The sequence below is a fragment of the Neomonachus schauinslandi genome, chromosome 16 (assembly GCF_002201575.2).
Source record: "Neomonachus schauinslandi chromosome 16, ASM220157v2, whole genome shotgun sequence".
NCBI lineage: Eukaryota > Metazoa > Chordata > Mammalia > Carnivora > Phocidae > Neomonachus > Neomonachus schauinslandi.
In genome coordinates this window covers 45,989,364-46,012,636 of record NC_058418.1, presented here as the reverse complement: position 1 = coordinate 46,012,636, position 23,273 = coordinate 45,989,364, and the positions used below count along the sequence as shown (strand labels likewise).

Genomic DNA, 23,273 nt, shown 5'->3' with positions numbered 1-23,273 from the left:
TTTTTAGGTATAACAGTATTGTGGTTATGTTAACTTTAAGAGGTCCTTATCTTTCAGAGACAAATAACAAAGTATTTACAGATGAAATAATACGATGGATGGGACTTAGTACAAAACCCTCTGAGCAGGAGCAGGATAGATGAAGCAAGACTGGTCATGTGCTGCTAACTTGGAAATCTGGGTGATGATGGTTCACTCTGGTTCTACCTAGGGTGCAAGCTTCCGTAATCAAAGAATTTTTTTATACTTTCCGGTGGCTTCCTACCCTACTTTGCAGGACTTCTAAGACCCTTCATGAGCTCGCCCTCTGCAACCTCCTTTCCTACCATTTTCCAGCGGGTACCTCCACTTCCACCACATACTTCCCTGCACTTCCCTCACCCTGCTGTCAAGCTTGATTTGGTTCTCCACTCAATGTTACCTCATCACAGAAGTCTCCCCGATCTCCGTACTGAAAAGAAACAGGAGCCCATCACTCTCTATTCTCTACCATGTCAGTAGCTGACATTAAATTATATATTTGCTTGTTATTCACTGAGGAACATAATCTCCGTGAAGGCCAAAGCTTGTTCTCCAGTGGGTCCTGGCTCATAGAACTGGTCCTGGCCCAGAGCGAATGAAAGAATATTACTCATTTTTAATATCTTTATCTGGGTACTAAACTATCAAGAGCTCTTCACAAAGAGAAATCCCAACATCCTTGTTAGCTTTATTATAAAATGATATTTACCAAGTCTGGAATGCTAAACAGTAGTGACAGAGACTCACTGAAGATATGACATAAAATGGAGAGAAATAAGAAAAGGTGAACGTCTAATACATTCATGGCACAAAAAGATATTTGAGCCCTTTTTATATGCTTTTGCTTTTATCATCTGTAGGCCATCCTCGAGTTGAAGAAACCTCCTTAGATTTTCTTGAGGTTAACTTTTACTTACTTACATTACTCTACAAATATTTACCACATGCTTCTTATTTGTCAGGCACTGTGCTAGGCACTGGGGTGACAGGGGTGACCCAGACAGACTTAGGGAGGGCTAATTGCAGGCAGGAAGAAGACAAAATCCCTACCACAGTTTTTGCCAACAAAAATGGTTGATTGTGGAAAATTTTATGGCATCTACACTTTAATTAAAAATGCTGGCAATATAATTCATTATCACCATACATCTAAATAGCATAAAATACGTTAACGTTTTTCTAGTCTTCTTGGACCACAATTTTTAAATTTCATAGTAGCAAACCAGGAAAACTCTTTTGACAACAAGTTATAGATTTTCTTAAAACATAACTGAGCAATAAAATTGCTCTTTAAACCACCACAGTCATATCCATATGACAATTCTACAGTAAAGAGATGCCTTCTTAAGTCTAAGGAAGCACCCAGTTTTGCTTTCCTACAAAAGCCTAATATTTTTCATCCTCCTTTTAATAGTAAAGATACAAATTCAAGAGGTCAGGGAAAGTGCGAGGCTCCAGAATTTTACAGTGTTATGAGAACACTATTGTATTTCTACCACACTGACATACACCAGGATTATTAGATTAATAAGATATCCAATCGTTTTTTTAAAAGTCTGTGTGACAAGAAGAGGTAAGTAAAGCCAGAGTGTATTTGCTGCACCTGTTATCTGGGCACTTCGCATTCTTAACAAGTTAAAACCCCAGGAATCCAGATTAAAAGATGACAGGGAAAAATGTAAATTACATTATCATCTTCGACATGCTAATATACATGGGTGCTGAAAATCCAATTGAAAGGGAACTGGCTTATTAAGCTGTGGCATGCTGCAATTTACATATCTCGCCCTCCAGATGTGAGGAGGGTAAATGAGAATGGAGTGTGCTCAGATCAGCAGGGGATAAGGAAGAAAAATATGTACGTACGTTGGCTATCAATTTGGCCAACCGAAGAGAAAGTGACGCGGTGAAAAGACTGACTTCTATTTCCCCTAAAATAAACCTGGCTCCTCTGGCACAAGCTGGAGCAGCACTACGACAGCATGACTAATCCGAGCTGGTCACTCTGTGCATGGCTTTCCAGCACTGAGTGACTGCAGATGCCCAGACGACCAGCACAAGCTCCTGAGAAGGGACCCTGCTGATGGTGGACGTGCAACAGCATCTTGGCCGAAAAGGGGGACCAGAACTAGCAGCAGGAGCTTCCCCAAATTCCCACCAACAGTCTTAGACAAGCCAGCAAGAGGAGAAATCACTGTATTTTAGAAAAACATTCTGTAAATTATATTATAGCCTGGAGTCCAAATCCAACAGAAAAATCTTACTGTATCCAAAATTGGCTACTTAAATTTCTCATAGGTAGCGATTGTTCTCACTCGCCTCCTCCTACATTCAGGTAGCCTTTGATAACTTTCAAATACTTAGAAGAAACAGTCAAGCAAACTTCAACCTAATTTTTTTTTAAATTAGGGGCTTGCTAATAGACAGGCAGTGTTAGTGAAATGGAAAGGTAAGAGGGATACAAAAGCGAGGAGTAAGAAAAGCAGCCACAAAATATAGCCAAGTAATAACCTCAATAGGAATGTTAGCATTTCACATTTATACAGTAAATACAAACATACCTAACATATATTTTGATTATTTATTTGCTGTATAGATAAGCAGCAATAAAATCTTTCTCTTTTAGCTTTTGATTAGGGAAAGTTAAAAACATACACAAAGAAAACAAAAGAGTATAACAAACCCCATGCACACGCCACCCAGCTTCAACAAGTATTCACACTCTGCCCTCCTGGCTTCATCAGTATCTCCATCCAGTCCCTCCTTCCATTGTTATTATTATATTTTATAGTTTTTAAGGTAGAATTTAGATATATTAGAAAGCATAAATATTAAATGTACAATTTTGACAAATGAATTCATCCATATAACCCACACGCTTGTCACAAATATAGAACATTCCACTTCCTCAGAAACTTCGGTGTGTTCATTTCTCAGCCAGACTACCTACAGGTAGAACAATATGTATCCAACAGAAGACATATTTTCTCCAGCACAGAAAAAAAAGTAAGGAACTCCAACTCCTCAAATCCAGCAAGCTTTATATTTCAAGCTGCACAAAGGCTTCTTATCAAAATGACAGTGTAGGAATTTGACACCCAAACTAAATTCAGATGCCAATCTCTTCACAGATAGTATTCAGATACAGAGCTTCAAGAAAAAAACAAGGACTTTGGTAAGAGAACAACAACAGCAACATCAAAAGCCCCTCACTGAATTCTTAATCTCAGGAAACAAACTGAGGGTTGCTGGAGTGGGGGGGGTGGGAGGGATGGGGTGGCTGGGTGATGGACACTGGGGAGGGTATGTGCTATGGTGAGTGCTGTGAATTGTGCAAGACTGTTGAATTACAGATCTGTACCTCTGAAACAAATAATACATTATATGTTAAAAAAAAAAAAGAAGAAGATAGCAGGAGGGGAAGAATGAAGAGGAGGAAATTGGAGGGGGAGACAAACCATGAGAGACGATGGACTCTGAGAAACAAACTGAGGGTTCTAGAGGGGAGGGGGGGTGGGAGGATGGGTTAGCCTGGTGATGGGTATTAAAGAGGGCACGTGGAGCACGGGGTGTTATATGCAAACAATGAATCATGGAACACTACATCAAAAACTAATGATGTAATGTATGGTAATTAACATAACAATAAAAATGTAAAAAAAAAAAAAAAGCCCCTCACTGGTTCTGGAGCTATTTACCTTTTCATTTATTTCAATAGGACCGCAGGCAAAATTACAGGTCCGTAAACACAACCCAAGAAATAGACAGTAAAACTGTAACAGCAGCATCATTACAGTAGAATTTCTACCCACTTCCTAGGGTGATACATGCTTGGCAGACCACCGTGTATTCTCTATCGCTGCTCTCCAGGAAAGAAGGAACAGTAGCAGGAATACTAGTAAGGGCATTAACAGTGGCTGACACGTATTAGTGATGAAGAAGCAGAGATTCAAAGCTAGTTCTTTCTGTCTCTAACATGCTTTTGTGATTCCAACCCTAATGGCACAATACAGATAAGCACACACTGTTAACATTATATATAACCTGACATTTTGTTCTGCTTATTTGAGCCTTGTTTTTGTTCTCACTCCTTCAATTATGCTGGTAAAACCCCTTTCCTCCTCTCCACAAGTCCCCACTTGGGCCCACAGAGAAGAAAACTCAACCCACAATTTTGTACTCCTGGAAAAGGGCTGGGGAGGAAGCCTCCATCCGCAGTCCCCCTTAGCTGGTCCTTCCTTCCAGGAGGAACTGGAATTTCTACAACTGAGAAGGGTTTGAGAATGGACCGGTGCAGAGGGGAAATGGCCCATTTTTGAACTTGGGCTCTTTCTGGCCTGCCGAGGTGCAGACAGAGCTGAGCGGACTGGGCAGGTCTCTGCTCTGGACTCTAGCTGGTCCGCCTGTGCTTTGGCGGAGTGATCGGATGTCAGCCCTTCAGGGCCAGCTGGGGAGCGGGAGGTGGCCCTCTCCGGGCCTTAGGTACTGGCCACATTCTTTGCCATTAATGAGACTGACACCGTGATCAATACTTGGATCTTGGGTCTCATTTTTAAACTTGTTAGAATTCAGGGAGGAGGGATGCAACTAAGATCCCAAACTTCCCAAGAAGCCATAATCTTTATACTCTGCCTCGACTCACTGTATCTGGAGCACACCTGTTCCTTTTTCGGTGACCCTCTGGCTCATAGTCGAATATAAATATGCTGAGGTAGGCGAGGGGGTGTGGGGAGGCATCCAGAAGGATAAGCCTTCTTTATACCCTGGCTACTTGCAGCTCATGGAAGCCCTCAGCTCTGTTTGACAATTCCTCCCTCATTCCCAGGGGTGCACAAGCCCCTCCTCTGAGCCACCCTTACTGCTCCTCTAACCACCACCACCACTAACACCATTGACACCAATACCAACCCCCCCAACACCACCACTGACAACAACACTACCAACACCAGCACCACCTCCATAAAAGTTCAGAGTTACAACCTGCTAGTGACAAGTATTCAACCCATTTCTTACCTTGTTCTCCTCTGGAGTGAAGAGGATTCGGAATATGGATGGCACTCCTGGAGCGACTTTGTGGCCAGAATCTTTGGGGCTGATGACTTTAAAGTAAGGTGAACTTTCCTCAACAACTTTGACCATCCTTGGAATCTGCAAGGAAAACACACCATGGTGGACATTCTGCCTGTGAAAAAGCAGAAGCAAAAGCATGGGCTTGGTCGTCCACCAGGAAATCTCTGTCTACTTCTCATGCGCCATGCATGACCTTGGTCAAGGCTTAACTTCCGTTTCCTCAACTGGGAGAGGAGATGACTCACTCGGTGCATTTGAGCTTTAATTTTTATTAAAATTATTATTCATTTTATTGTTATTGCAAGCCTTTGTTCATTTTATCACTTAAATGTGACTATCTTCGGGGCACCTGGGTGGCTCGGTAGGTTAAGCATCTGCCTTCAGCTCAGGTCATGATCCCAGGGTTCTGGGATCAAGTCCCGCATCCGGCTCTCTACACAGCGGGGAGTCTGCTTCTCCCTCTGCCTCTGCCTGCCGCTCCCCCTGCTTGTGCTCTCTCTCTCTGTGTGTGTCAAGTAAATAAAATCCTAATAAATAAATGTGATTATGTTCAAAGAGGAACTGCTTGATGAGCTAAAACCCCACGCACACAGCGGAGGTAAGCTGGATTTCCCAATGTCTGAGAAGTGCTCTGGGAGAAGAAACCACAATTCCTGCACGCCTGCTATGGACCATCCACTGTACATGATGTGCCGCTTAATCCTCTCAATAACCTCGGAGCTTCATTATAAGCCCCCTTCTACAGATGGGGAACAGGACACTTGTCCTCAGTGCCACAGCTTCACCAAGTCCCAGCCTAACTCCACCTTCCGTCTGGAGCACTGTCCTCAGGAGACACCATTGTGAGCAAGAACAAAGAGCAAGCAGTCCAGGGTCTGGAGGCCAGTGTCAGAGCGGCTTCAAACCGTTTCCTTCTCTTCAAGTCCTCCTCTGCCCTGCTTGCCTTGCCCAGGGTACGTATCTCTGCTTATCTAAGACAGTCTAAGCAATAAAAGACATACAATTGTGAAGAGAATGGGGGTGGAGATTCCAGGGACACAAGGAAAGGGAAAAGATATTTTTTTTTTGAAGACTGAAAGGGGGCTAAAGAAAGTGAACTATAGTTAAGGGTGACCGAGAAGCCTCAGGTGCAAAATGAAGACAAAAGAACCCACATAACCTCTCAAATCTGAAACCCAGATGGGCAAAGGAAGAAGAAATGCAGAGAGAGAATTCAGACAGATCTTAAGACTAGAGAGCAGGGAGGTAAGGAAAAGACGTGTGTGAATCTGATAGGAGTCCAACTGGCTTTGCTGGTAAGGGGAAGGCGCAGTGTCATTTATGATGGACAGAACAACACTGTAGAAGCTTGCTGGGAACAGTTCTGGTAAGAGCAGAATTATGGATTAAAAACCAAAAAGGAAAATACCAGCAACACTAGTAATAGTCATAATAATAACAATAATAATGGTTTAGTGCTTCCTATGTGACAGGCACTGAGCTGAATACTTTACATTCATTATTTCATTTAATATTCCAAACAGTCGATTGAAATGGGTACTAACAGTATCACCATGGCCCAGGGAAGTGAAGTGACTTACCCAAGGTCTGTAGCTGGGAGACAGCTCAGCTGGAATCTACCAGATTAGTCTGACTCTGGAGTCTGGGTGCTAATAATGAGATCCTAAGTAGAATCCAGTTGTGGCTTGTAGAGAGTTCATAGCTTACTCTCACCTTGTGTTGTTTAAGAGACAGAGAAATGACCAAACAGGCTCTGTCTTTTGCATTCAGTGCCAATGAGGAAGCAAGCCAATGGTAAATAGCATAGAAAGCATTTCTCTGTGCCCTATATCTATCCCAGCAGTTATTTATGAGTCCATGAAGTAAGGAAGCAGAAAAGCAGGATTATATCAGCCATCCAGTACAAGGGTCCTTAGAGTAACTCACCCAAGAATAAGGCTGCCTAGGCTAGAGAAATCAATCTGCTTTTTGGTAGCTGGACTTTCCCTGGATGGGGACCCTCCTTTCATGAGGTCCAACAATGTAGCTGTAGCAGCATCGAACCAAGAGGTGTTGGGTTTTCCATGAAAACTTAGTGCCCCTTGGCAGACAAAACTTACACATGCCCTATACCCTTTACTTGCCCATATATACCTACTGGCAATCATTTCTTATTTAGGGCCAAGGAGGAGTGGTCAAAGTATCCCTTGGGCTAGCTCCTCTCTGTATTTTTTTTTTTTTAAAGATTTTTATTTATTTATTTATTTGAGACAGAGAGAATGAGAGAGAGAGAGCACATGAGAGGGGGGAGGGTCAGAGGGAGAAGCAGGCTCCCTGCCGAGCAGGGAGCCCGATGCGGGACTCGATCCAGGGACTCCAGGATCATGACCTGAGCCGAAGGCAGTCGCTTAACCAACTGAGCCACCCAGGCGCCCGCTCCTCTCTGTATTTAACAGCCTTAAAATACCTGAGCAAGAGTGGAAAAAGTCATGGAGAAAGGGAAAAAGAGAACTGGAAGTGACAAAGGAAATTGGTTGGCAGACTATATGAAAAGAGAGAGTCCTAATGTCTATGTAACATCTCTTCTTGAGGTCTAGGGGCATAATTCTGAGCATCTCAAGATTCTTTTTCTTCTCTCTGCCTACCCTTTTAACTTCTGTCCCTTGAGCTTCTCTTGCTAACACTCCTGTAGCCAAGAACTAAATATACCATTTTCTCCAGAGTCTGACTTTGTTGTCACTAAATCACCCCATTGATCTCTGAAAGGCATCACTGATTCCTTTAATGAGTGACTGTACCAAATATAACTAAAAGTATTCTTGCATAGTCTTCATTTATTTTCCCTTTTTTCTTATAGCTAGAATTTTTGTCTCCACATTCTTGAACTCCTTAGGTATTCCTACTTGCCTTCACATCTGAAGTTCAGCATCTCTCAGATGCCTTCCTCCCCATCTGATTACTTTTCACACTTAACTGTGCTTCATGCTGACTTCCCACATTATTCTTTCTTCCATTGTTGTTAGATATCAAGGAAATCTTCAGGCACTTAATACCTTTTCTTGAAGTAAACCATAATTTATCTCTAGGGAAAAAAAGGCATACGGATGGAGAAGAAACTCTCAGTTGCAACCACAAAAGGACGAGGTACAGACAGTGGGAGAAGCTGTCCAAAATGACGGGTAGACAAAAATCTGAAGGCTATCTATGGTAGAAGGGAGGAGAAAGAAATAGGGGAAAGGGAGCTCCATTTTTTTTGAAGTTTTTTTAGAAATGCAATTTGTGGGGCGCCTGGGTGGCTCAGTTGTTAAGCGTCTGCCTTCGGCTCAGGTCATGATCTCGGAGTCTTGGGATCGAGCCCCACATCGGGCTCCCTGCTCCACGGGAAGCCTGCTTCTCCCTCTCCCACTCCCCCTGCTTGTATTCCCTCTCTCGCTGTGTTTCTCTCTGTCAAATAAATAAAATCTTTAAAAAATAAAAAATACAATTTGTAAAGTATCAATAATTTGGCTCAACAACAGCAATTGATATGATAGAGTTTATACCTTCATTTGGGGAAATGGTGGCTCTAATGCAGAAAACACGAATATATGTTTCACCCCGTCTTGAATGAAAACCTAGCTAAACTGGTCACACATAAGAATTTCACGACATTTGGGGCACCTGGGTGGCTCAGTCAGTTAAGGAGCCAATTCTTGGTTTCAGCTTCTGTCAGGATCTTGGGGTCATGAGATCGAGCCCCGAGTTGGGCTCCATGCTTAGAGCAGAGTCTGCTTAAAGCTCTCTCTCTCTGCCCACCCCGCTCCCCACTCACTCTCTCCCTCTCTAAAATAAATAAATAAATCTTTAAAAAAAATTGTGACATTTACCTAGCTAATATTTTACTCAACAAAATGTAACTGCACATGTTGGGAGTTGACCATTTGGTGGGCACTGACCTGGGTCTGAACACATATGAATAAATCAACATAGTCTTGTCTTCATTGAGCTTAAAGTCAAAGGGCAAGTTTTTATCTATTTTTCTAGGTCTCTCAAGTTAAAGAATTTATCTAAGATCCTATGGGATCCCATTTTATTTAATCCCTTCTTATATATCCATGAAAGTTACATCCAACAAACATACTCACTTTGTCATTATTCCTCAAAATGAGTGGAACTTCATAGACTTCACAGGGAGTATAGTTCTGAAACACAATTTCTGATGGAAAAGGCTGGAATAATGCCTGATCCAGGTCAACTCCTGAAAACTACATTGAAAGAGTAAATTCATTATATAGCTATGCAGTGGCAGAAATGACAGGGGAATATACGAAAATACTACATAGACATATGGATGTTAATACTAAAAAAACATACAAAACACTCAGGAAGGTGTAACTACTATAAGCAATAATTGTTATAAGTACTAAAGTTATTGTGAACAACTTGTTTAATACAAAAGAAAGTAGAAGATTTGGTCCTCAGTTTAAAAAATATAGGCTAATTAGAACATCAACCCAAAACTTCCATTTACAGCAATGGTGAATAAGGTCATGATTTCCCTATGAAAATAACGAGAAAAACTCTATCAACAAATATCTGCGTGGAGGCACTGAAGAGCTTAATAAGACAGTATGAGCTAATGTCAAAACTATGAATTATCTCAAGCTATTAGCTTGGGTAGAATCCAACAGGTTTTGAGTACTGCCATGTTTCCTTAAAATTTTAGAATATTCCATGATGCTCTGTGAGTACACAGTTGCACCCTGGGGCACCTTAGTATGGTTTGCAAAATGAAGATGTAAGCATCCATCTCAATAATTTAGAAAAGCAATAGAAAACATAAAAAACAAATAAAATCCAAACAAATGGAAAAAATGACATAACAAAAACAATAAAAATTCATAAAATAGAAAGTAACTACAGAATCAACAAAGCCAAAGTCAAGTCTTTAAAGACTAACAAAACTGATAAAATACCTAGAGAGTATGATCAAGAAAACAAGGCAAAAGGCACAAAGAGCCAATAAAAAGAATGAAAATAGGGACATTACAATAGAAACCGAACTAACTGAAAAGATAATAAATGGATATTATGTCAAGAAATGTGAAAATTTAGATTAAAAAGTACAAATCCTAAGAAAGTACAATTTATCAAAACTAGCACAAGAAGAAATAGAAAATATGAGTAGTTCTATAACTAGTAAATTGAATCTGTAAGTAAAAACTTTTGATAGGGAAAACCCCAGCCCAAATAACTTTACAAGCAAATTCTAGCAAACACTTAAAGATGCAGCACAAATATTATAGAAACTCTGCCAAAGGAAAGAAAAAAATATTAATGTCTCCCAACTCGATGATGTTAGCACAACTTCCATATAACTAAGAAAGACAGTGGGAGAAAGGAAAACTATAGGCTAATCTTAGTTATATACAATAGAATGTTTTTAAAAAGGAACAAAACATTAGCCAACTGAAACCCACAATATATAAAAAGGATAACACATCATGACCAAACTGGGTTTATCTCAGAAATTCAAAGTTGTTTTAACACTAGAAATTGATTAAAAAGAAACAAAATTGTCATTTTCCCCAGAAGAAAAAAAACTGCTTATTTAGAAAATTCAAAATAAACTATAGATAAGCTATTAGAATTAATAAGTTGCTTATCGGGGCACCTGGGTGGTTCAGTTGGTTAAGCGACTGCCTTTGGCTCAGGTCCTGACCCTGGAGTCCCAGGATCGAGTCCTGCTTCTCCCTCTGACCCTCCCCCCTCTCATGCTCTCTCTCATATAAATAAATAAAAATCTTTAATAAAAAAAGAGTTACTTATCAAGGTCACTGAGTACAAGGGCAACAAGCAAAAATCAATTCCATTTCTATGTACTAGCAAAGAACATTTAGGAAATGAAATTTATAAACAATACCATTTAAAATAGCATCCCAAACATAAAATACATAGGAATAAATCTAATGAAAGATATGTAAGACCTTTATCCAGGAAAACTACAAGATATTCTTGAGAGGAATTAAAGATGACCTACATAAATACGGGAATATACCATGTTCATGAATTGAAAGACAGTATTTTAAGGATGTCAAATACTCTCTTAACTGATCAAAAATTCAATGTAATCCAATTAAAAAAACCATGTAGAAATTTTTTTTGGAAATTAAAAAGCTGATTATAAAATGTATATGTAAAAGCAAAGGACCAAGAATAAACAAGATACATTTAAAGAACAAGATAGGATGACTTGCTTCATCAGGTAGCAAGACTTATATTATTACATATCACATACTGTTACTTATCAGAGTAATTAAAATAGTGAAGTATTAGCGTAAGATTTATCCTAAAAACAAATGTACCAGATTTAAAAGCCCAGAAACAAATTCTTAAATATATGGACACTTGATATATTCTTAAATATATATATTCTTAAATATATGGACAAAGGTAACACTAACAAGCATTGGGGAAGAGATACATTCTCTTTAATGAATAGTGTTGGGTTAACTGGATATTCCATAGGAAAAATATCAATTTAACCCCTATCACACACCATTCCAAGTGAATCAAAGCTCTCAATATGAAAGGTAAAACAAGAAAATTTTCAGAAGAAAACCAAGAGGAATATCTTCATAATGTTGAAGAATGCAAAATTTTCTTTAATGGGGCACAGAAAATACAAAACATAAATGAAAAGATTGGTAAATTTTGTCATATTGAAATTTAAAACATGTTCATCAAAAGACGCCCTTTAAGAAATGAAAAAGAAGGGGTGCCTGGGTGGCTCAGTCGTTAAGCGTCTGCCTTCGGCTCAGGTCATGATCCCAGGGTCCTGGGATCGAGCCCCACATCGGGCTCCCTGCTCAGCGGGAAGCCTGCTTCTCCCTCTCCCACTCCCCCTGCTTGTGTTCCTGCTCTCTCTCTCTCTCTCTCTGTCAAATAAGTAAATAAAATCTTTTTAAAAAAGAAAAGAAATGAAAAAGAAATTCAAAGAATGAGAGATTATTTGTAATACACATAATTGATAAAGGACTAGTCTCTAGAATATATGAAGAACTTTTACAAATCAGTAAGAAATGGACAAAACACATAAACATGTGACTTATAAAAGATGATATCCAAATGGCTAATAAACATGAAAAGTTGCTTAACCTCATCAGAAATCAAGAAACTGCAATTAAACCACAGTGTGACTACACTATACACCCAATAGAATAATTTCAATTAAAGAGACTGACAATATTAAGTATTAGTAGCAAGTACTTAATACTTAAGTATTAGCAATTCCAGCTGCACAGCTAATGGCAGTATAATAGTATAAACACTTTAGAAAACTAGCAATTACTACTAAAGAGACATGTATGCATGGCCTATAACTTAGGAATTCCACTTTTATGTATATGCCCATACTGCATATATGTGCACTAAAAGAAATATACAAGAGTGTTTATAACACCATCATTTATAAGAGCCAAAATGTGGAAAAAACAAATGCTCATCAACAGTAAAATGGATAACAATTGGTGGTATAATCATAAAATGGAATACTATACAGCAATAAAAATGAGTGAACTACCACTATACACAACAACATAAATCTTCAAAACAATATATTAAATTAAATTAGCCAGAAATTAAAGAGTATATACTGTGGTATTCCACTTATATAAAGGTTGAATAAAAGAAAAATAAACCTATGATTAGCAGTTCTTCTGGAGAAGAGGGACAGGTAATGACTGGGAAGGGCATAAGAAAGCTTCTTCATCCTAGAAGAAAGCTTCTAGGATGCCGGTAATGCTGAAGCTTACATTCCTTCATCTGAGTGGTGGTTATATGAGTATCTTTACTTTGTTAAAATTCATCAAGCTATATGCTCATGATACACACACACACATTCAATAAAAATTTTACTTAAAAATGTAGTTTTATGGAACACTACATCTAAAACTAATGATGTAATGTATGATGATTAACATAACAATAAAAAAATTTTTTTAAATGTAGTTTTGTGGGGCACCTGGGTGGTTCAGTCGGTTAAGTGTCCAACTCTTGGTTTCAGTTCAGGTCATGATCTCAGGGTTGTGAGATCAAGCCCCTCAATGGACTCTGCACTGGACGTGGGGCCTGCTTAAGATTCTCTCTCTCCCTCTACCCTTCCTGTGCCACTGTTTTTATTATAGATATATAATTCATATTTACAGATATGAATATATATAGAGAGATGAATATATATATATATAGCAATTAAAATACTGTGTTTTGGATTTGAATAAACTGACAAATGGTGTGGAAAAGTCCAGAAACAGATCCTTGTATATGGATCACTGGATATATGACAGAGGCCTTATAGTGCAAAGGAAACAATGGATTTCAGCATAAATGACAGACTCCAAGATGGACTCTGTGTAGGTTGTAACTGGCAGCTTGAGCTCCCTTCGCCAACCCTCCTGCCACAAATAACCAGGGTTAAGAGAAGATGCCCGGCAAGAATGTCCACGACTTCAGATCTCAGGTAAGGCTTGCACTATACAGATCTCCAAAGCAGGTGGCATATTCTGATAGGCAAAGCCACCAACTCCTGTTTGGAATACTAGGAACGGCAACATGAAATTCCCTGTATGCCATCTGGCAACAGGAAATAGTAGGGAAGGCAGAGCTGAATGGGCAACACATAAATTTGCATGTTTATAGGAAGCAGTGTGGCACTGAGGCAGGCTAGAAGAAAAGGACTCTGAATCCTAAAGGTCCCCACAAGTCACAACTCTGGGGAAAGGCTAACACAGCTCATTCCTCCTTCCTTCCTCTCAGCCCCCTTCCAAATAAACACACGAACACAATCCTCTTTCATAAAATGCTGTGCTGAGAATCATGAAAGATGCCTGCTGGTCTGGGACACTGCCAGGACCTGCCTCAACAGGAATTGCCTGCAGATCGCAAATCCAGGAAAAATGTCCTTCTTTCCTCCAAAAATGAGTGGTAACAATAATAGTAATGATAAATCAAGATCTATAAAAAAAATTCAAGGAAAACAAAGGAATTAAGAAAATGGCAAGTGAAGAACAGTTAACAGGAAAGTTGCCATGAAGCAATGAAAATATTGGCTACACTGTTTCCCTATAAATGCAAAAGACATAATGGAAAAAATCTGAAAGCACAAAGCAAATAATTAAGAGGCAGGGAGGACCTAAGCAATCAAAGTGATGAAAAATCCATGTGTTCACTCAATAAATACCAATTAACTGAGTTTCCAGTATTTTCCAAATGTTAAGCACACAGTAGTGAACAAAGCCAACAAAGCCCTTGCCCTCATGAAGCTGACGTTCTTGGGGAAATGGATAAAAAAATAAAGAAGTGTATAATAATGAGATCAGGCAGTGATTTGGCTATGGAGAAAACTAAAGAACAAGGAGACAGAGTGAATGCAGGTTGTATGCTCTTTTCAATAGGTGTCAAGGGATGGCCTCTCTGAGGAAAAGACATCCAAGTAGAGATCTAAGCAAGTCCTGTAAAGATCTGAGAGAATAGCATTATAGTTAGAAGGAATAGCAAGTGCAAAGGCCCTGAGGTGCAGATCATCATTGAGTGTTTGGAGAGCAACAAGAGGCGGGTACAACTAGAAGAGAATGAGCTAGGGAAGAGTGGAAGAAAAAGAGGTCTATGAGAGAAATAGGATTAGATGACACAGGACCCTATAACTCTGAGGGCAATAAGAAGCTGTTGGATGGCTTTACACATGGAAGTAACATGTTCTAATTTACATTTTAAAAATCATTCTTTCCTTTTTGTGCAGAATTGATGATGGGGCAATGAGATGGAAACAGGGAGACTATTTCAGTAGTCTAGAGGATGGTGGCTTGAACTGGGAGGGTATTGGTGCAGGTGGTGAGAAGCAGTTTGAGTAAAGCTATATTTGTGAAAGCAGAAGTTTATAGCACTTGTCATTGGATTTCATATAAGATGCAAGAAAAAAAAGAGGCATCAGAGATAATCCCAAGGTAGGTTTCTGGCCTGAGGAAACAGATAAATGGGGGTTACTATATACTAGATGGAGGAGACAAAGGAGAAAAGATCATGTTTTTAGGGAAGGAAGGTAACACAATTCTGAGCTACCAAGCATTCACTGGGCTGAATATGTGATCCAGAGTTCAGAGGACAGGCCATACCAAGAGAAATGGTTGTGAAAGTAATCATTTAAAAAGTAGAATTTAGGGGCGCCTGGGTGGCTCAGTCGTTAAGCGTCTGCCTTCGGCTCAGGTCATGATCCCAGGGTCCTGGGATCGAGCCCCGCATCGGGTTCCCTGCTCGGCAGGAAGCCTGCTTCTCCCTCTTCCATTCCCCCCTGCTTATGTTCCCTCTCTCGCTGTCTCCCTCTCTCTGTCAAAATAAATAAATAAAATCTTTAAAAAAAAAAAAAAAAAGCAGAATTTAAAACCTGCTCCTAGAAGGGGGTCACCTAAAGAATGAGTTCAGAAGAGAAACAACTTCAAGGACCAAGTCCAGGGGAGCCCCAAAATTTAGTGTTCAGGAACAGGGAGAGATCCAAAAAATAAAATAAGAAAAAAACAACCAGTGAAGTAGGAAGAAAATCAAAGGAATATGATACCTGAGCTACAAGTAAATAAATAATAAATTTTGTACCTACAAAAAAGAGACACTGACTGCCTTCGGCTCAGGTCATGATCCCAGGGTCCTGGGATCAAGCCCCGCATCGGGCTCCCTGCTCAGTGGGAAGCCTGCTTCTCCCTCTCTCTCTCCCCCTACCTGTGTTCCCTCTCTCGCTGTCTCTCTCTCTGTCAAACAAATAAATAAAATCTTAAAAAAAAAAAAAAAAAAGAGACACTGAGTCAAATGCTGTGAGACAATTCAGAAGTGCCTAACTGGTCAAGCTCAAGGATGAATTAAAAGAGAAACACATATACACAAAACTCAAAGTAAGGGACACAGAGGATAGCCTGGTGGATATAATTACAATGAAATGGAAATGAACAGAAAATTAAAAATGGATGGTGAGCGAATACAAGATGTAGAAGGGCAGACAAAGAGGGTCCAACATGTTCATAACTGATATTCCTCAAGAAAAGAACCAAAAATGGCAAGAATATTGGGTAATTCAAGAAAAACTTTCTAGAACTAAACTAAAGATACACAGTAACTCAGGAAAAGTTTATTCACATCCTAATAAAATTACTGGATATTAAATTAGAATAAATAGTCTTTGGGCATAAGAGCTAAAAGATTCATGTATCTATAGTGGGGTAAATCAAGTTGACTTCATCATACTTCTGCATATGATTATAAATCATATTTCTGCTTACCATTAAAGCCAGAAGGTAGTGAGGAAAATGCCTGACCCAAGAATTTTATACCTAACAAATCTGAAGTTCAGCATAAAGGCAACAGGCAAATATTGTCAAACAAAACCAAGGAAGTATAGTATCTGTAGGCTCTTCTTGAAGATATTGGTGGAAGATGACTGTCGCCCAACTAAGAACTAATGAAACTCCAAAAAACAAAGTAAAAATAACCAAATGAGTTGAGAAAGAAAGAAGAGAAATGATGAGATATAGTAAAATATACTAATTTTGTCATCCTTCATAGCAGGGGTCAAAATACATTAAAACACACACAAGCGGTACATGCAGGAAAATATGCATAGCCTGGTCTCAGTTACGCTATGGGAAAGGTATCAAGATAGCTCTTGATCAGGATGAGTTAGCACCCGGAGAAGCCATGTTGCTGCCCTCAAGGAAGAGAAGAAACAATAAGGAAAGCTAGCAGTATTCAGAGGAAGAGCAAATTTTGTGGAGATTCTACACAGGGGAGGCAATGGGGCTATAGTGAGAGCAAAAGAGCCTCAGGAATTCATTCATCACATGGGAAAGATCTCTGAAAATCTCTCAGGAATAGCCCAGGGAAGCCTTTGAGAGGAGGCAGATCTCCATCAGTTTGGCTGATGGAGGTTCACCATAATTTGTACATAAAAAGGAAAGCATCTAATTCAAGAAATTAATTTAAAAGTAGGAAATAAGACCTTATTTTATAATCATATGCTCCTAAAGCCCAGAATACATGGTTTACATTAGAATATAGAAACAGGTTAAAATAACTGTTCTTTAGAGACTAAAAGGATACATTTGTTATCGGAAGTAAGCCAGAACAGACAACAAATGCCTCCCTTAATAAACAATTCCACCTTCTCCGTTTCTAGTGATGACAGCTCAGGGAAGAATGGGATTTCTTGTTGTGTTAAGAAGATGAATTAACTGGATTTGGCTACTATAATCCTTTGAATTACTCCTGATCTGTAAACAATAGTGTCCGGGAGTAGCTAAGAAATGTGACTAGTCAAAAGTTATTTGTACTTATTAATTATAATTCTCTCCATATTAAATCACAGATATCAAGATCAACAGAAGTAGAACAAGAATATATGACACAAACCCAATAAGGAATGAGCCCAGAAACAATAACCATTACTTAGTTCCTGTTGTTCTAGAATGCTCGCATAGTTACAGGGCCTGCCTCATAAGCAAGTATGACAGAAGGCAGCTACCTTTTGATGCGTTGTTTCCCCCATATCTAAAAGTTCGATGATCTGTGGTCGGCACATCAACCGTGTATTAGCCAGTCTCTGCTCTGTGGTGAGGGACATTTCCTTCAGGAACTCCGAGGGTGTCAACTAGAATTTAAAACAAAACAGCTGAAGATTCATAAATGGTTATACTGAAAAGTGTTTTCATGAGTGCCAGTAATGAATGGCATGTGTTTTCAGCTTTCAGGATAATTCTGGAATGCCACTAAGTTCCCTTATGAAATATTTAAATTAACTAAATAATACAAGAGAAGTACCTGTGCACTTTTAAGCTCTTTGCACACTAATTTCAAATGACATGTGGTTGCAGTTTCCTTGTGATTTTGAAGAAATCACACAAAAGAAACAGGGGGTGGGGAGTCAAGAAATTGCACAGGAGGGGTGCCTGGGTGGCTCAGTCGTTAAACATCTGCCTTCAGCTCGGGTCATGATCCCAGGGTTCTGGGATCGAGCCCTGCATCGGGCTCCCTGCTCAGCAGGGAGCCTATTTCTCCCTCTCCCACTCCTCCTGCTTGTGTTCCATCTCTCTCTGTCAAATAAATAAATAAAATATTGAAAAAAAAAGAAAGAAATTGCATAGGAACATATCCAAAGAGCTTAACATTTACGCTCAGAAGAAGCACCTGAGCATACAACTCTGCTTCCATAATCACTTCTAGTTTTCAGAGCTGAGGAACGTGAAATGCTTCTACTTCTCAACTGAAGTTACAACATACAAGCAAAGCATTTGGGTGTTTAGCTCTCCTGCTATAATAGGAGGTTAAAGAGGAATCTTGTGAAACGGAAAGATCTAGGGAGTGTGACTGCACAGCTTAGGAATGAGTTTGAACTTCTTAGAAATCACAGGAGCACATTTTGACCTTGTTTTAAAAGAGCCCTAAGCCCATCAGTAGATCCAGCAGCCACTCATATTCACACACCCAAAGACGAACACAAAATGCTTTAACACTTTCTAATGTTATGAGAAAAAAATGTAACCTATCATTTAAATAAATAACTCAACAAGGCTTATTTACCCAGGACCAGACACTATTATTTGCTTATTGTTGTTCTGGAATGTTCCAGGGCTTACTTTATATGCAAGGGGATGATAATCATTCACAGCAACATAATGCTTAAGTATGTACCAAGATTTTTAAAACATCCAGAGGTATATAATTTAGCTGATTCATTTCACCTTGGGTTAAAATCAGTGCTCTTCAAAATCCCTACAGAATTAATTTCTGTGATTGAATCCATATAAATGAAGGCATATTTCTAATGCTGCTTCTTACTTGGTTTTTTAGGTTCTTTTTGATTGAAACCCAGTACTAAAACGTTAAGAGGTATCAGCTGTGTCACAGTATAAATAAAAATAATTAAGTCTTGGGGTGCCTGCGTGGCTCAGTCAGTTAAGCATCTGCCTTCGGCTCAGGTCGTGATCTCAGGGTCCTGGGATGGAGCCCCGCATCAGGCTCCCTGCTCAGCGGGGAGTCTGTTTCTCCCTCTGCCTTCCCTTGTGCTCTCTATCTCAAATAAATAAATAAAATCTTTTAAAAAAATAATGAAGTCTTAAAAGCAAAAAGTCAGGAGTTACTTTAAATATGAAATGATAACCACCCCAAAAGAGAGTGATGATAGGTTTTACTTTTCTTCTCAGAACATAACTTGAGACTGGTTTTTAAAATTTGGTGAATACTATCTCGAACTCTCTAAATTGTTACTGATATTTTCTATAGCATGCAGTTTATAATTCCGTTCTCACCAAGTTATTATAACTCTTTAAAAATAGAAATATGTTTTATTTTAAAGGACAGAGAAAAATGCATTTTTACTTGATACCATATAGTCATCATTTTGATACTCTCTGTTCTACAAATGTGTAAACAGAAATAACTCTTGCCAAGCAACAGGTAATATACTGTTGAGGTCAAACCCTATGAAATTCTGATACCTCATTGTTTTTGTACTACACAAATGACAGTCTCATAGGGTTCAACCTAACATTTAGAAAACCATAATAATTTCCTTGCAGAGTCTTACTTCAACTGATTAACTTAAGCAATTCAAGTCTCTACTCTGAGGTATGTAATTTCAAAAACTTCTCGGGCTTTTAAGAGGTACCTCTGCTCTGCAGCAAGCTGCCATGTTATCTAAATTGATATTATCAGTCAGTAATTCTCTGTTTGATTTCTGAGAATGCCATGTAGCCACTGTCATCCTCCTGAGGAGACTGCATTAAGTATTTTACACTTAAAAGTCTCGGGTACATTACCATTCGATTTGCTTCTTCTTTTGTAACGACCCTTGGACTCAAGGGTGGTAGAACCTTGCTTTGGAATCCTTTCAGCATTCTGACTAACCCCATCTGAACGGCCCCCATAGACTCCTCGAGTCTTCTACTGGTCATTTTTAGTTATTTCCTTCATTCACCTAGAAGTGAAAAAAAAAAAAAAAAAGGTTTTAGAACAAATACAGTTAATTCCTGAATACAGGTCACAAGTTTTTTAAAGCTTTCTCGAATACAAAAGGTTTAGAAAAGACTAATCTTCAAAAATACATCAAATACTTGTAACAAATGCCTTAACTAGAGGAGTCTAGTCCATGTAATTAGTCCAGCTTTAGCCTTATCCCAAAGTCTAGGATTCCTTTTAGACAAACCAAGTGATTCTGGACTGAGCTCAGGGAAGACCTGAAAATACAAGTAGTTCCTACATTTGGTACTTTTATCCTCCCAGATTAACAAATAAACACTGCTCAATAAATACACTTCATAGTTTGCTACTTTATACTTATTTGACAATTCTCTCTCATGACACCCTCCAAACAGAAAAAACGCAAGGCTTCAGGCCTTCAAGCTGGGCAGAGACTAAAAAAGTAGCAATGAGATAAGATAAGGAAGAGGAAGTTTCTGCAGAATTTTTGAAGTTTAACAGCCACTCCGTATCTCCAAATCAAAGAGATAGGACATCTCCCCTCTACATATCCTTCCTTATGCCTTGTAGTAGGACACTTGCAACTGTGGAGGCCCATTTATGACTAAGTGGGGATTTCTGTTTTCAGTAATAGGCAGCTAGTTTATCCAACTCTGTGCCCAAAAAACACAAACAAACAAACAAACAAAAACTAAAAATGCTTGGATACCATGTCAAGTAAAAAACCATAAAAGTCATTAAAAAGCTCACAGGACAATAAGTCATTACCAGACCAAAACAGTGAGGAAAGAGGTGCAAAAAGAAAAACAGATCTGAATGAAAATGTAGTAAGGTACACAGAAGTAAAGCAGTAAAACACCCAAGGAAACGAATATGAAATGTTTAAAAAAGAAAAAAAAAAAATCAGAGAACAAATGATTGAAATAGCAGACAGTCAAAAGAAGACCCAACACGCTATAACTGGAGCCCATGAAGAAGAAAAATAAAGTTCTGGAGTGGAACTAATATTTAAAACTATCATCCAATAAAAAGGTTTCCAGAAATAAAAGAAAACATAATGAAAAGGAACTGGTAGCTGCCCATGAAAACAGACCCAGATGGTCAACTCTGAGCCCTATCTTAGCACAACTATTAGACATTTAGAGAAATTTTTAAACTCCGCATAGCCTCCAGGCCAAAAGGTAAAATAACTTACAGGGGCAAGAGAATTAGATGTCATTGGACCTTGAAAAAGCAACCTATGAAATGGGAAAATGGAAGACAATGTTTTCCAAAAAAATTTTTTTTTTTTAAGATTTTATTTATTTATTTGAGACAGAGAGAATGAGAGACAGAGAGCATGAGAGGGAAGAGGGTCAGAGGGAGAAGCAGACTCCCTGCTGAGCAGGGAGCCCGATGCGGGACTCGATCCTGGGACTCCAGGATCATGACCTGAGCCGAAGGCAGTCGCTTAACCAACTGAGCCACCCAGGCGCCCTGTTTTCCAAAAGTTTTTAAAAGTGTGAGCCAAGGATTTTATACATAGCCAAGCTCTCCCTCAATTACTGAAGCTACAGAAAGGGAGTTTTGAACATGTAAAAGCTCAGGGAAAATTGTAAACAAGTTCCCTTCCTGAGGAATCTACTAGAGGATGGGCTTCAGCCAACCAATAGGTGACTGGGGAACCTCAGCAAGAGGACTGACAATGAACATTTCATGTATTTAATTGTAGAGCTAATTTTAATAATGAAGTTGAAGACATGAGAAAATAGAATTTAAACATATTTTCTGACAAAGTTGAAAGAATGCAATTTTAAAAGAAAAGTAAAAAATAGAAATAAAGTCAAAAGTAGAACAAGATCATTAATACCTGTATCAGTAATAGGTAGGAGTCAAACTATTTAACCAGATAGAATAAAGGAGCTTATGGGAATTATAGCAGAAAGCCCATACAATGGCAGTCAGTGACGCCTGTTTCCAAGCACTCATGTATTTGTGTAATCCCCTGCCCTTGAGTGCGGGCTGTCCTTAGGTAGTCTAACAAATATAATACAGCATAAGTGATGGATGTCGCTTCTGAGATTAGTTATAAAGAGACTTGGTTCCATCTTGGGTATCGTCTGGCTCTCTCTCAGATCATTAGCTGCCACATTGGGCAGACACTCAGAAAGCTTCCAGAGAGGCCCATGTGGTGAGGGACCAAGCCTGCTAGCAATGACATGAGTCATCTTGGAAATGGGTCTTCTGAGGCCTTCCAACAACCCTCTGAATGAGCTTGAAGGAAGATTTGCCAGCCCCATTTGAGCCTTTAGATGACTACAGGCCCAGCCAACAGCTTGCCTACAGATGCATAACAGACACTGAGGAAGAGGCACCCAACTAATAAGCTACACCTAGGTTCTGAGAAAACTAATATTCACTGTTTCAAGCTACTAATTTTGGGGTAATTTATTATACAGCAACAAATTACTAATGTAGCCATTTTAAAGGGTTTATACACCAAAAAACTACTAAACATAAAAGTAAACCTTCCTAGGGGCGCCTGGGTGGCTCAGCCGTTAAGCGGCTGCTTTCAGCTCAGGTCATGATCCCAGCGTCCTGGGATCGAGCCCCGCATCGGGCTCCCTGCTCGGCAGGAAGCCTGCTTCTCCCTCTCCCGCTCCCCCTGCTTGTGTTCCCTCTTTCGCTGTGTCTCTCTCGGTCAAATAAATAAAATCTAAAAAAAAAAAGTAAACCTTCCTAAATACCAAAAGAAATTAGAAAAAGCAAAGAAGACATACTAAACAGAGAAAGATAATAAATCAGCTGTAATGTGTAAAAATGATACAAGGTAATATGGGAAGTGATGTCACCAACACGGTGGAATAGGTGATTGCCAACTTCAGTCTCTCACAAAAAGACCAATGAGAAACTATCCATAGATAAGATGCCTTTGTGAAAATCCCAGAACCCAGGGGTGAGGCTGAAATAACCCCCCTTGGATCACAGAGACATGGAAGAACCTCAAAAACATTATGCTCAGGAAAATAAGCCAGTTAAAAAAGACCACATATTGTATGAGTCTATGCACATGAACTGTCCAGAATGGGGAAATCTCTAGAGAGAAAAAATAAATTAGTGGTTGCCTAGGGCTGGAAGAAACGAAGGGATGGGGCAGGGGATGATGGCTAAAAGGTATGGGATATCTTACTAAGATGACAATGTTCTAAAATTGACTGTGGTGATGATTATAC

At 39.3% G+C, this 23,273-nt stretch overlaps 1 protein-coding gene across 1 annotated transcript in view; it reads right to left on the bottom strand.

The window, feature by feature from the left end:
- Nucleotides 1-20,051, bottom strand: part of HYDIN (HYDIN axonemal central pair apparatus protein) — a 144,836-nt gene extending 124,785 nt beyond the window's left edge. Inside the window, exons 1-4 of the mRNA XM_021703090.1 lie at nucleotides 19,902-20,051; nucleotides 17,609-17,734; nucleotides 9,195-9,314; nucleotides 5,035-5,169 (exon numbers count right to left, since the gene is read on the bottom strand). Coding sequence (XP_021558765.1) covers nucleotides 5,035-5,169; nucleotides 9,195-9,314; nucleotides 17,609-17,734; nucleotides 19,902-20,036 — 516 coding nt within the window. The 5' untranslated portion in view covers nucleotides 20,037-20,051. The remainder of the gene's footprint in view (nucleotides 1-5,034; nucleotides 5,170-9,194; nucleotides 9,315-17,608; nucleotides 17,735-19,901) is intronic.
- Nucleotides 20,052-23,273: the final 3,222 nt, after the last annotated feature.